This window comes from Pongo abelii, chromosome 10 (genome assembly GCF_028885655.2).
Source record: "Pongo abelii isolate AG06213 chromosome 10, NHGRI_mPonAbe1-v2.0_pri, whole genome shotgun sequence".
In the NCBI taxonomy this organism is placed as follows: Eukaryota; Metazoa; Chordata; class Mammalia; order Primates; family Hominidae; genus Pongo; species Pongo abelii.
In genome coordinates this window covers 9630272-9646164 of record NC_071995.2, presented here as the reverse complement: position 1 = coordinate 9646164, position 15893 = coordinate 9630272, and the positions used below count along the sequence as shown (strand labels likewise).

Genomic DNA, 15893 nt, shown 5'->3' with positions numbered 1-15893 from the left:
CTATTCACAATAGCAAAGACTTGGAACCATCTCAAATGTCTATCAATGATAGACTGGATTAAGAATATATGGCACATATGCACCATGGAATACTATGCAGTCATAAAAAAGGATGAGTTCATGTCCTTTGTAGGGACATGGATGAAGCTGGAAACCATCATTCTGAGCAAACTATTGCAAGGACAGAAAACCAAACACTGCATGTTCTCACTCATAGGTTGGAATTGAACAATGAGAACACTTGCACACAGGGAGTGGAACACCACACACTGGGGCCTGTTGTGGGATGGGGGGAGCGGGGAGGGATAGCATTAGGAGATATACCTAATGTAAATGACCAGTTAACGAGTGCAGCACACCAACATGGCACATGTATACATATGTAACAAACCTGCACGTTGTGCACTTAAAGTATAATAATAATTTTAAAAAGGTAAAAGGAAAAAAAAAAGTAGACACATACTATAACCACCTTGAAAAAAAGAGAAAGTCTTTGAAATAGATAAAAAAATTCCATATACTCCACTTCCTACAATTCTGGAAGTTTCCAAATACTTTTACTTATGTGGAAATGCTATCATATCCAAGAGTGCCTTTAGAGCTAAGCTAACAGTAGGCTAGTGATCTTTAGCACGTTGCTTTTTCTGTTGTGTTATTCAGGGGGCTTTCTCACATTTATGTTCCCATTTTTCACATGTCACAACTTTCTTTGGAGCACAGGTATTTCAGGAAGATTTTAGAGCCTTTGAATAGCATTATGGACTTTTTTGCATTAATTTTTACTTTTACAAAATTGTGCTAAATATTATTTCTGTTAATTAGTGAGCTTTGTGGGGGCCCCTCAAATTGGAACCCCAGGCTATGCCTCATTTGCTTCACTCTGGTCCTCGTCCTGAGAGAGGAACACAAAAGGGATGGTTAGAAAAACAAGAACAAATGAGCCTCCCAGAATTTTCTCAAACAACAGGCCAGTTAATTAAGGAAAGTAGATATTACATAGCTAGGTATAATGAATATGCAGTAAATGGATTGTCTCAGTAATTTATGGAGAAAACCACCAACAAGAAGGGTATGTGGGTGGGGACAAAAGAGAGACAACAAAGTACTGCAGGCAGAAAGCTTCCTTTTGCTGATTTTGCCTCATAGAATTGAGAGTTTGTTTTTACACACAAGTTTAATGCCACCTTCCTCTGTCTGCCATGGACCAACAAGCGATATATGCTGAGTTAAACTTACCCACGGACTCAGGCCCAGAAAGTTCTTCACCTTCATCTCTTCCTCGGGGTAAGTGGCTTTAATTTTCCTTTCGGCATTTGTATATCTTCCAGAATTAGATCTTCCTGTTACATTTATGGCTTTAAATCATTGCTTTAAAGATGAGCAGTAGTTTTATATTAATGTTTAATGGGTGTTGCATGGCTTGCTTGTAGATAATCACAACTTTGGAAAAAAAATTTTAAACTTCATACATTTCTTTTTTTCAATCAAGTTAGCATGAAAAGCAAACATCACTTGTCTTACTGAGCCTTGGTTAAAAGACTGAACACTTTAGGCTACCCTGGGCACACTGCCTATTGGTTACCCCTGCTCCACAGGGATCAAAAGAAAGAAAGAAAGAAAGAAGAGAAAGAAGAGAGAAAGAAAGAGAGAAAGAAAGGAGAGAAAGAAAAAGAAAGAAAGAAAGAGAGAAAGGAAAGAAAGACAGAAAGAAAGAAAGAAAGAGAGAGAAAGAGAAGAAGGAAGGAAGGAAGGAAGGAAGGAAGGAAAAATATTTTACATGTATGAACTAAGGAATATTTAAGACACACATTGCAAACTTGCTGTAATAACAACCTACATTATTCCAAATTCCTCTACAAAATATCAATACTATGATTAAGTCCCAGTGCATTTTCATCCATAATATTCCTTTCAGAATACAACGTGTAGGCCAGTTGCAGTGGCTCATGCCTGTAATCCCAGCACTTTGGTAGGCTGAGGTGGTTTGCTTGAGTCCAGGAGTTTAAGGCCAGCCTGGGCAATGTGGCAAAACCTCATCTCTACAAACAATACAAAAAAATAGACAAGTGTGGTGGCACGTGCCTGCGGTCCTAGCTACTCGGGAGGCTGAGGTGAGAGGATTGCTTGAGCCCAAGAGATCAAGGCTGCAGTGAGCTGTAATTGTGCCACTGTACTCCAGCCTGGGTGACACAGCAAGACTTTATCTCAAAAAAAAATATATATACTTTTTATACATATATTTTATATATTTTATATATATATATATATAAAGTGTAGGCTTAATGAGTAACATACTTCACTCTCTCAAGAGAGTGGAACACTTTCTGGAAAAAAAATCATATTCAAGATCAAAGATTTGAATATCATTACTACCTGATAGTTTCTAGTTTGAAAAGTATCACAGCTTAGAAAGAGACAAGCCACAAAATACTCGAGCATATCAGTAACGAACCTACTTACCATTTGTTGAAACTGGCACTTTCCTGTGTCTCTGAAGAGTTAGGATTCTGAGTGAAAGAAGCGGGGAACACCAATGTGAGGTAATACATGATGGATAGCATGGCCTGTGGATGGATGGGAAGAAACTAGAAACTGAGGCAGAAAATTAGCATGAAATTATTATGACACATTATTATTTTCTGATATCTAACTGAATTTACTATCATTGATAATATTACAATTGTTTACCAATCTGATATTCATTCCATATCATGCCAAGCATTTGACTTGTGCTGTTTTAAGACTGTTTAAGTTTTAAACTATTGAATTCTCAAAGTTTCAAGTCAAGAAGAAAGTCTTAGAGCCGTCAATTAAGTTTCACTGTAATTTTCATATAAGAGTAGAGGAAATCAGAGGATTCTAATAACTATAGGGAGGATTTGGTTGAGCAAGATTTTTTTTTAAAGAAAAGAGTAAGTCTTTCTTTTCCTCTATTCATATCTAGCAAAAGTTGGAAAGTGGGCTTTGTCAGAAAATGAATATAGAGATAGTGAGACTCTTCCCAAATGTTGCTATGATCCCAAACCAATGGATGCAGAAATTTTTTCTACTTGGATTGTAATAATTATCCTACAAAATGTCATTCTGAGAGTAAACCTGAAGAAAAAATAAAAGTAGAATAAAGCCAGAGCAAAATATGTGACTACAGAACACTGGTCTGATATTAAATGATTGTAAAACCACTATGGGTCTCTGGCTAAACTGTTGACGCTGTGGTCACTCTGTAGCATGGTGATTGTATCTAAGGCAGTCAACAAAACCAGAAAGAGAGATGTGAGTGATAACCGATCTTGCTTATGGCCAAATGGCCAAGGGTATGGTCTGTTAGAAAAGTGGATAAGGTGTTCGCAAAAATGCCTCTAGAGTTTATTCATTTATTCAAAAATAAGCTCCTACTCTGTACCAGGCATGCTATGAATACAACAGTGAACAAAATAGAGAAAATTATTTTTCTTCATAGAGTTTATAGTAAAATAGAGGCACACTTGTGGAAGACAGCATGGCAATTCCTCAAGGATCTAGAGCTAGAAATACCATTTGACCCAGTGATCCCATTACTGGGTATATACCCAAAGGATTATAAATCATGCTGCTATAAAGACACATGCACACGTATGTTTATTGTGGCAGCATTCACAATTGCAAAGACTTGGAACCAACTCAAATGTCCATCATTGATAGACTGGATTAAGAAAATATGGCACATATACACCATGGAATACTATGCAGTCATAAAAAAGGATGAGTTCATGTCCTTTGTAGGGACATGGGTGAAGCTGGAAACCATCATTCTGAGCAAACTATCACAAGGACAGAAAACCAAACACTGCATATTCTCACTCGCAGTGGGAATTGAACAATGAGAACACATGCACACAGGGCAGGGAACATCACACACCAGGGCCTGTTGTGGAGTGGGGGTAGGGAGAAGGGATAGCATTAGGAGAAATGCCTAATGTAAACGACGAGTTAACGGGTGCAACAAACCAACATGGCACATGTATACATACGTAACAAACCTGCACTTTGTGCACATGTACCTTGGAACTTAAAGTATAATAAAAAATAAAAATTAAAAAAAAACAATGGAGGCACACCATCAATAAAATAAACAAATAGCTAAGTCGATATGAAAGAAGAGATGGTGTTAGTGTTATTGAGAAAAATTTGAAAATAGGATTTAACTTTTGGGGAGGGTAGCATATCAAACAGAATAATCAAGGAAGGCCTCCCTGAGAAGATAACATTGAGTCAAAACCTGACAGAAGTGAGGGACAAAGACATAAGCCCCTGAGAGAGGAGCCTTCTATGAAGGTGACCAACAAGTGCAAACACCTCAAAATGAAAACATGCCTGTGATATTGTAGGAGGTGTCTGCATGGAGAGTGTGCGTATGGAGGCCAGATGGGGTGAGGGCAAAATGTAAAACCACTATTGGACTCTGGCTAAACTGTTGAGGCTATGGCTACTCTGTAGCATGGTGATTGTATCTAAGGCAGTCAACAAAACCAGAAAGAGAGATGTGAGTGATAACATCCAACAGAAGTGGGGGCCAGCTTAAATAGGGACATATGAGCCATTCTACAGACTCAGATTTGCCTGATGAAAAGCCATTGGAAGGTTTAGAACAATGAAATGAGATGATTTCACATACTTTTTAAACTCAAATGGAGAATAGCCATAGGTAGGTATTTCCAGATAACTAACGTCCGCCTGACCCTGTAGTGATTTATTGTAACTTCATTAATTCTAATGTCACGTAGTGCCACAGAAACACAGTACAGGAGTACATTCCTCCCAGACACAGTACACTCCACTCAACTCCTTACATTTTAGCATGAATGAATAACAATTTTTAAAAGTTACCAAGTTGCCTTTTACCTATAGTTAAAAAAAAACACTTTTAGAAAAAAAGAACTGCTGTTCATTGAACAGTTACCATGTGCCAGACACTGTGCCCAGCATTTAGAAGAATTGTTTCATATAATGCTCTCCAAAATATTATGACATAGATATTATTCCACGTTTCAGATGAGGAAATCCGTGGGTTATGAAAGTTGAACGTATTTTCCAAAACAACATGTTCACACTCAGATTTGCTAGATTGGAAAGACTGTTCTTAATCAACGTTAGCCTTTAGTAATGAAAATTACTAAATTAATGTTAGCAATAGAATTAGGCTGGGCGCAGTGGCTCACGCATGTAATCCCAGCACTTTGGGAGGCCGAGGAGGGTGGATCACCTGAGGTCAGGAGTTCGAGACCAGCCTGACCAACATGGAGAAACCCATCTCTACTAAAAAAAAAAAAAAAAAAAAAATACAAAATTAGCTGGATGTGGTGGCACATGCCTGTAATTCCAGCTACTCGGGAGGTTGAGGCAAGAGAATTGCTTGAACCCGGGAGGCAGAGGTTGCGGTGAGCTGAGATCGTGCTATGAGCCTGGGCAACAAGAGTGAAACTCTGTCTCAAAAATAAATAAATAGATAAATAAATAGAATTAATTTAGCAATTAAAATAGTGACTATACAGAGCTTTCTCCACTAGATAAACAAACTTAGAGTTTCAAGGAAGAAAAGGGTGGGGAAGAGAAGAGACAGAAAGGTGAAATAATGTACATATATAAAACTGGAAGAAAAGCCATCCCAGTGCTGTCTTGGGCTTATTGACTGCATGTAGCCATTCTTGTATCACACCAGCTCTCATTAGAAGTTCTAGGCCAATATTACCAAGCTTGGTTTCCTCACATTCAGATATATCCCTGGGGCCTTGGAGTGTCCTCTAGGTATCTAATCCTCCCTGCCCCCCTCCACTGATACAGCATGTCCTAAATAGTACCAGATGATAATCCATATGTTACAACCCTGACTCCAGCGTATTATGTTTCCTCCCATAATCTTTGATCACATCTAACACTACTAAATTCTATCTGCTCAGGGCCGTTTTAGAGAGAGCTGATTCACTTGTATCAGTGTGAGCATCCTAATGTGAGAGATTATCAGGTCTGCAAACTGGACTGCACAACTTAATCCTCAAGGATAATGTGCCATTAAAAGTAGAAATGGCTTCATGGCCGTTCTGAAACATATAAAGAGAATAAAGGATAATATTATAGTATATCTGATGCTAAATTTTTTAACATGTAACTCATAGCAAGTAATCACTTACATGGAATAATATTAGAAAAAATAAAAAGGAATAGATAATACAAATAAATCAATAGCTTCAGATAAATTAGAAAGCCTTTATTCATAAAAGCTCCTGGCTCTAATAATAGAATTTATAAAGTAATTTATAATTATAATATGTCTAATATGTTAAAAACCAAATGAGAGCAGAGGGAGACTTACAATTAAATCAGAGATATGGGAGCTATTAAGGCACAACTTCTAGCAGTGTAACTGAGGCATATACTACCAGAATAATTCCTTATCAGAGTTGATTTAATTTTGGAAGCTATATCCCAGTTTTTCTCCAGAATATTTTTATAAATAAGTCTCTCTTTATTATTTTTTTCTATTAATTCATGCTTTCAAAGATACAGAGCAAAATATATTGATAAAGTTGCGATAATTTATAACATTTCATCAATATAATCATAACTTCTGAAGAACATGGGAGATTCATTATATAGTAATTGATATGATTACAGAGAAAAGCAGAGATATCTGACACTTGGTTTAGACTATGTGATGTTGTAGACATAAGCGCATGTTATGTTATACTAGTGATAATATTGAAAAAGATATGCAGTCACAAAACCTTATCCCTTGATGGCTATACATTTGACCCAACTTGGAGATGATTGTTCTAGTCAACAGCAAAGCAGAGGATTCCATGTCCAAGAACAGAATTTCTGTATACCACCAGCACCTAACATGGTACTTGGCACAAAATAGAGCCTCAAAAAATATCTTGACTAAATGAAGGTCTTCCTTCTTGGACAAAATGCTTTGACTTACTTCATACATTAAGACATGCACTTAATTTTTGTATAGCAGTTTGCAATTTTCAAAACATCTTTCTACCTATCTCATTTGATTCTTATACCAATCCTTTGTATACACACATGCATAAGTGTTCGTATTTTATCAATGAGCAAACTGTGTTGGATCTGAGAACCCATCTTGCAGGACTCTACTTTTAGAATGATGGATAGAGGTTGTTCCCTGCCCCCATCCCCCAAGCTGAATCTAATTGTCCCTATGTTATCCTAAGTACATTTTTGTGCCAGATGTACTCCACTGAGTTAACTGAGGTTTTTTGTTTTGTTTGTTTGTTTTTGTGTTTTTCTTTTTAACTTTTCAGATGTCTGTCAGGGTTCACCCTGGCATCAATTTGCCCTGAAACTTAGCTGTGCTGGGATTATTCTCCTTGCCTTGGTTGTTACTGGGTTGAGTGTTTCAGGTAAGTGGGGCACCATCATTTGTTTCATAATGCTTACTCTTCTTCCATTATGTATGTTAGAGCATCTCAACATAATTTGGCTACCCCAATCTTAGTGTAAGACCAATGAATAAAAAGTCATGAAACAATGCTTCTAACAGTCAGTCCATATCCACTTTGGATACCAGCGTTTCATATTTGTCTTCCTAATTGCCCTGAGAGTCATCACGGGGTATTATATATGTGGCCCAAGAACTTTTGAAAAAGATCACAATTGATGATAACAAAGAAAAGAAAAATTTCCAGTTATTTATGGTTTATTATGTACTTACTAAAATTCCAGATTGCAGCAGACAATCTCTCCCTTGGAACAGGCACAATTAGACTCATTTTGAAGATGATAAAGTTCAGGTGAGACTGTAGGCAATTTAAGAGCTTAAGTAATCCCCTTAGATGGACTTACCTAGTAGACACAGGCAGCCTAATTCCTGTGTGAGTCCACCTGTGTTGTTTTTTCTTATTTGTTTCTGTATGCTTCCTGTAGGGGAGACCTTTTTTTTTTTTCCACAGTGCTAATACTTTTATCTTCTGTCCATATTCAAGCTTGTTGAGATTATTTAGTTTCCTGAAGTAACAAATGTAATATATCCACTCCACCACACATTTCAGCATTTAATACTCTTAATTGTTTTTCCTTATGTACTAGTGACATCCTTAATACAGAAATCATCAATAGAAAAATGCAGTGCGGACATTCAACAGAACAGGAATAAAACAACAGGTAATTGTGTGGCTTGAATTTCCTAAGAATAACAGTTAATATTTGGTAGATTTCATGTGTTACCTTAGGCACAATTCATAACAATCCATATGTTAAGATATTCTTATCATTCTGCTTTTCTGGATTAGAAAACTGAGACATAAAAAGATTCAACAACTTGCTGAGGTCACATAAGCACCAAGTGATGAGGCTGGGAATTATACGTAAGTGGTCTGACTTATGAGCCTAAGGTTTTAACCAGCAAGGCATGCTGCCTCATGAGGCGCCTCTGCTAGGATACTCCATTGTTGATAGGAAAATATTTGAAATATCTGATTATTTTACTGAGCTGTTAAGTTTGGTCTGAAGTTAACTGATAGAACTTAAACATAGAATGAATTCTTTACTATTTATTATATTTCCTCACCATGCAGCCACATTAGTCTTGTTCCAGTGTGTGTTAATAAAAAAAGGTGATTATTATTGAGTGACTGTAGTGGAATATGATCTGTATGCACATTCTCACAGAATGGAAGTTTTAAGAAAACCTGAAAGTCCTTCTGGAAAATTCTATCCAATAGATCACATTAAGTAGGTAAATACATCATTTAGCAATTAGAAATTTTCTTATAATTTTTTCTCCATGGTATTTCTCATTAATTTAGTGAAAATAATTATTTGCTATGCATTTTGTGCATCATTTAAAGTCAGCACTTTTTACATGAGTTTTATATTGTTGCCTGTGTAGTGAAACAGGCACTGGTGATGAATTTAACGAAACTTAGAAATAGTCGGAAATATTTCATCTGACTGGCTGGACTTAAACACTGTCTTAAAATGTAAGATGCGGCAGTTTAAATTATTCTGATGGGATTTTCCTATTTTAATATTTTATGATTCCATTTATGCTCAAGATAACTGGTCACTAATTCCCAATTCTTCGTACCAGAATGAACAGTAGGTCTCAAAAATCTCAACTTTATAACAAATTCATTGTTCTCACAGTGATAATCAAAAACTTTGAGCATTTATAATGACCTGTGTGTGTGTGATTGGTTGTGGTGTGTCAGGGATAGGTTAGAAATATAACATTTATTTCTTGTTTCTGTTTTTTACTTTAGAGAGACCAGGCCTCTTAAACTGCCCAATATATTGGCAGCAACTCCGAGAGAAATGCTTGTTATTTTCTCACACTGTCAACCCTTGGAATAACAGTCTAGCTGATTGTTCCACCAAAGAATCCAGCTTGCTGCTTATTCGAGATAAGGATGAATTGGTAAATCATTAAATAAAATACCTTAATAAAACTTAACACTTTCTTTAAACCATATTAATATGGCTGTGCATTAGCCCAGGGGTTTTATGCAATGGAAGTGATGACTTTGACTTCACAATTTGAATGGCTAAGTGGATATGTAAACAAATAATTAAATATAAGGTGATGAATACAATAATAGAAATAAAAACATGGAGAGAAATATCACAAAGAAGGAATAATTAATGCTGACGAGGAGTTAGGAAAGACTTCAGAGATGAGGTGATGCTTGAACTAGGTTTTAGGGGATCAAACCAGGAATAGATAAGCAGATTTAATATTCTTCTGTTCCATTTATAGACACGCACACAGAACCTGATACGTGACAAAGCAATTCTGTTTTGGATTGGATTAAATTTTTCATTATCAGAGAAGAACTGGAAGTGGATAAATGGCTCTTTTTTAAATTCTAATGAGTGAGTATTAGATGAGCTAATTTTAATATTCAATTTATATCAGGTTTACACTGCAAGGTGGTAACACTGAAGATTGAGTTTTGTAGTTTTAATTTGGTTTAAAAACTCTCAAGAGGTTCTGAATAGGCTAAGAAGATGGCTGATTTCAAAGTTGGTTGGAAAGTTCTATATATGAAAAGATATCAGCTCTTTATGAGAAAATATATTTTTATCTGCAATGGAGTTTTAGGGGACAGGAAATAGACTAACTTATTTGGAATGGACACATTAAATTAAAAATAGTGATTATCTGGAGACCACTGGCACACAGAATGTCTTACGTTGTATTTTTCAAACTGTGGGAAAATATACATTAGTAGGTAAAGAGACCAATTTAGTGGGTCACAGCTGGCATTAAAAGAAAAGAAAAAATAGTAAATATCACAGTGTGGAACCCAGACACCCACGTTGTGACAAAAATTGCAGTATATTTGAACCAGTGGTGTGAAAGACAGAGGTACTTGAGACGATGTGATGAAAACATGTCTAACCCACAAAAGAGCTATTTGCTGTTTTCTCTTCAGTGTTACATGCTTTTGTCTTGTATAAGATGGTCAAAATTACTATCAACGTACTATGAGGGTTGATGCAACACAGGCAAATTTCATATTTTAGCAGAATTCGTGGATAATTTTGCAGAAAAAGGCAGGGTGTTTTCTTCCCTCACAAGCAAAAATATATAGGCCTTCAACCACATTTCTGTAAAGAACTTTTAATGAGTTTTTCAAAAGAGATAATATAAACAGTTATATTTAATGAGTCTGTAAATGATTTAGTCAAATTGGCAGAATTTACGTTTAAAATGTATTTTCCGTCACTCAAAAAACAAGAGGTTAAAATCTAAAACATAGGAGAATGTTTAAGTTTGTCTAAATTATAAAGTGTAAGATTTTAAAATAAAGATGATTTAAAATAAATGTTCTGGACTAGAATAAATTTATGAAAAGCCAAACACACACATTATATTTAAAAACATCTCTCTTGATTTTTATATTGCTTTCTGCGGGTATTTTCTATATTTTATTTACAAATAAATGAAAGTATGTTTGCTATTAATTTATTTTTATCTTTTCATACATGGTATTGGTGAATTAGCATTTATTAAATATAGTTTGTGTGTGTGTTTCTTAATGGGGTCATAATGCAAAATGTTTATTTTATTGTGGTTCAGAGTAAAAAATAAAATTTGAAAACATTGAAATGTGAACATAAATATGTGTAAAGTGGATGGAGTAAATTCAGTTGAACCTTTCATTTTATTCTGAGGAGAAAGATGATGCTTTGATTAAAGATAGTAGTGATGAGGTAAACCTGGAAGGTATCATGTTATAGTAGAAAAAGCACCAGTTAGACTCTGCTTTTATTTGCAAGGCAAGGAAAGAAAGGAATATATTTTACAGGATTGTTTTGGGGGCTACAGGAGACAGTGTTCAAGAGCTAGCCAGATGGCTCATCAAGGAAGGCCTGGAAAACCACTGAGGGCCTTTTGGAAAAGGAATTGTTGACTTGGCCAGATTGGCATTTAAAAAATTACCCTGATAATTGAAGAAACAATTAAAAGGGTGGAAGAGATAAAATATAGGGAACTTTTGCAATAGCCCAGTTGAAAGAAGTTCTTGGTTTGACTAGAAGGTTGGGCAGTAGGAAGAAATCAGACAAGCAGCCCCAAGAGGCTACATGAAAAAATGGAACAAAGGACTAAAGAAAAGCTGTGATGGAGCCCTGCACGCTGCCACCACCTCATCCGTTTGAGACAAATAGGAGAGTCTTGAACTCACACCATCCTTGCAACTCAACCCCAATACAGCCTGTCCCTTTGTTTGAATTATATCATCACCTCCTACTTGCAGTGAGCCACGGGACTCATGCCTGTTTGAAACTAATATTATATTGCTGCAGACACCTGTTCACCTCTGTTTGGAATGAGAATGAAAGGAACCTCTGACTACATAACCATGAACTGAGCCACTTTTTCTCACTGCTTCCAAATTCTATAGACCCTGAATATCCATCACGCCTCTAGATATTTATCATATTTACTGAGCACATATTTTTGAAGTATTGCCACATTTTCATATTTCATCTCCATGCCTCCCCTAAATATTAGGTGGCTATAGCCTAAATATTTAAGAAAACTGTGGCTCAGTAAAGCTAAGAATCATTTTTAACGTGACCTGTTAGTAGTACAATAAGAAGACTGAATCCCCAGTTTCCAAAGTTTTTTTCTTTTTTTAATGTAATTGTGAAGTTTCTTGTTAGAGGGATTCTTTTCCAATGAAGATGAACTTGGAAGTTCCAGAGGTTTACATTAGCTCTATCTTAAAAGTTCATACCATTATATTTGTGACTGTGTACCTTCTTTGTTTAATAGTTTATCATTCTACTGCTTCCTGAGAGTCCTAGGAAATAATGGCTAAGTGAGAATAGCTCTGAGAAAATCATAAATGCTAAGACAGACTTTTCTTTTGCTCCACAGCTTAGAAATTAGAGGTGATGCTAAAGAAAACAGCTGTATTTACATCTCACAGACATCTGTGTATTCTGAGTACTGTAGTACAGAAATCAGATGGATCTGCCAAAAAGAACTAACACCTGTGAGAAATAAAGTGTATCCTGACTCTTGACTATGAATCCCTTCTCAATTTATTTGCTTCCCATCACTGATCTCTATACTTTTAGCTGCACATATTATTGGTACTACCTAATGTACATTTAGTGGCACAAAGTGAACAAATTCTGAGAATTGTACAACTGTTATGAATCTTACAGAAGTTCATGTTTATCATATTCATTCTATTAAAGGAGGAAACAGAGACATAGAGAAAAACATGTATCGTTTTAAAGAAACAGTGATATTCTATGGTGAAGGAGTGACGGATGTCCCCGAATATGCCAGATTGGTATATTGATTGTTTTGTGTTTAAAACAGTGGAGAAATTGTAGATTCAGAAAGGGAGAGCTGACCTGTCTCTTCCCACATGCGGCAAGCCATAAAGATTCCTCTTGGAGGGCTACCCGAGTCATACAAGGGCAAGAAAATAGCTCTTATCGCCAGAGACCTGGAATTGGATGCTGCAATGAAGCTGAATAAAGATACTTAATAAACACCTATCTTTCACCTATTTTACAGCCCCCCCACAACCAATATATCTCCTAGTGACTCCTCTAGAAAATTTATTGCCCCTAGCCAGCTTTTCTTCATCCTGTCATTTCTTTTCAAATTTATCATTCTTGGTCTAAAAAGCATAAAAGCATCTTGCTTAAGCCACTTCTATGGATTTCACTCTCTTGCGAGTTCTTCACATACATGCAAAACGAATAAAATGTGTATACTTTTATTTTGTTCATCTGCCCGGTGCCAATTTAGTTTCTAGATCCAATAGAAGAGCCCGCTACGAGCTAACAAGGGGCTTTGGAGGTGATCTCTGGCTCCCCTTCAATGGGAAGAACCCCAGACCTGCTGAAGAGAATTAGATTCTAATCCTGACGTGTATGTGTGGCCTTCATTGATCCCTTCCATGTAATGGCTCATCTCCAGGAAAGTTTTATTAAATAATTGCTAAAAATCCCTGTGCATCCTTCATAATCTATCATTTTTTAAACCACTACACAATTGAGTTGTGGCAGAACATTGATTAAAGTCCATTCTTTTAACTCTGACACCAGAATCCCATAATTAAAGGAGTTTGGGAAGGGACCTTAACTCTTCTTGCCATTCCATCGTTCTTCTCATTTTAATTTTATTATTACATCATTTTCTTCCATATCGTCTTCTACCCACGGCTCACACACACAAGCTATAGAAAATATGTAATTAAATCTTTAGTTATTCTGATGGAAAATAAGTTATACCTTTTAACTGTGAAGTTAAAGTTAAAAAACAGAAGTATTTATTATCATAGATCTCTTGAATGTCCACCTTTCTTAAAAATACGCCAAATTATCCATGGAAATCAAATAAATGAAAATGGTGAATGTACCTGATAAGAAGACTTATCATAATAAAATTCTGAAAAATAGACATCTGTTTACCCTAATAATTCATCACCAAATTGAATTATATAAATTCAAGTGCGTATGATATGGCTAAAATAATGGCTCAATTCCTATAGCCCATGCATGAGGAATTACAATATTTGTTAAAATAATAACTTTTGAAGAGATCAAAAATCAAAGCAAAATTCATTTTGTGCCAATTACTTAGAAAATAGATTACTTAGGGAAACATTTTAGGCAAATATGTCATTACAAAATAATATACAATGAAAGTGAGGTTTGGAAGTATTTGATACTTTTGGGGAAGGACATGTAATGACACCAGTAGGGCAGAAATCTGATGAAAGTTGTCCCATGATGGAAAATGCACAATCCCACCTTTTTGGAATGATGTCGATAGCAATCTTCTAAAGTGATTCAGGATAGGGCTATATCCACCCAGTTAGTCCAGAATTCACTCCAAACATTGACCTTTTCCTCCTTCTATACTTGTTAGATCTGAAATCAAGCAGCCTTAAAGCACACGTCTGTAAGAAAATTTTGCAGAAAAATTAACCCCAAGAAGTTAGGTTTTCTGTCACCGTAATGTGCTATTGCAAAATTAGATAATTAAATAAATTTACTATGTATTGGATATTATAATTCTGAGGTTATCCCTGAATCTCAAACTGTGAAGGCACAATTCCATGAGGAAAGCATGTCTAACCATATTTCAGGCAGGTTAAAAAATATTAGGTTTAAGGGGAAATTTTTGGTTATAGTATTTGAGTCAATGTTTATGACATAAACCGCAACTCCAAGGCATGGTGAAAATATGATACTTAGTAAGGCATTCAGGATCTACTGTCTACCTATTATCAAAAAGATAAGAGATAGTAAGTGTTGGTGAGGGTGTGGAGAAAAGAAAAATCTTATATGCTATTGGTGGAGATAAAAATTGGTATGACCATTATGGAAAAAAATAAGCTTTCTCAAAAACTAAAAATAGAACATCATACAATCCAGCAGTGCCACTTCTGAGTACGTATCCAAGGGAAATTAAATCAACACCTCATAGAAATATCTACACCACATGTTTATTACAGCACTATTCACAATAGCCAAGATATGGTATCATTCTGGGTGTCCATCAGTAGAAGAATGAACAAAGAAAAGGTGGTATGCATTTTATATATATATATATATATATATATATATATATATATATATATAAATACAATGTATGTATATAACATAATGAAATAATTTGCAGCTACAAAAAAAGAAGAAAATTCTGGCACTTACAGCAACATGAATAAACTTAGAGGGCATTATGCTAAGTGAAATGAGTCAGATGCACAAATACTATATGATTTCACTTATATGTGGAATCTGAAAAAGTCCAGCTCATAGAAGCAGAGCATAGAAGAGGGGCTACTAGGTGCCGGACAGTTGGGAAAATGGGGCATGTTAGTCAAAAGGTATGAAATTTCAGTCCTAAGATGAATAAATTCTGGAGATCTAATGTACAATATGTTGAGTGTAGTTAATAATACTATACTGTGTACTTAAAATTTGATAAAAGAACAGATTTTAAAAACATATCTCATCACACTCACACACACATACACACACAAATAATATGGGTGGTGATGCATGTGTTGATAGTGCTAATCGTCACATAATGTATATGTACATTAAATCATCACATTGTACACCTTAAATATATGCAATTTTTGTCAATTAAGTCTTTTAAAATTAAAAAGAAAAAAGATCTGCCATCTACGTTTCTGATGTTGCCTTCCACTATGTGCCTCTGTGAAGCCCTTGCTCCAGGCACACGGACCATTGTCCAAACAACACTGAACTCCTTCGCTCTTTGCCTAGAAAAATCCTAGTAGTTGTCGAAGGCTCGAATTAAACGTTAATTCCTGATGAAATTTACCCCAAATCTTTTTGCTCTTCATAATTTGTCATCTATTTCTTCCCACTTTTCCAAAATA

At 35.6% G+C, this 15893-nt stretch overlaps 1 protein-coding gene across 1 annotated transcript; it reads left to right on the top strand.

The window, feature by feature from the left end:
* Positions 1 to 1122: 1122 nt before the first annotated feature.
* KLRB1 (killer cell lectin like receptor B1) lies at positions 1123 to 12546 on the top strand. Its single transcript, XM_002822883.3, has 6 exons — positions 1123 to 1284; positions 7308 to 7406; positions 8092 to 8166; positions 9267 to 9421; positions 9761 to 9876; positions 12392 to 12546. The coding sequence occupies exons 1-6, from the start codon at positions 1200 to 1202 to the stop codon at positions 12537 to 12539; spliced, it is 678 nt and encodes a 225-aa protein (XP_002822929.1). The 5' UTR covers positions 1123 to 1199; the 3' UTR covers positions 12540 to 12546.
* Positions 12547 to 15893: the final 3347 nt, after the last annotated feature.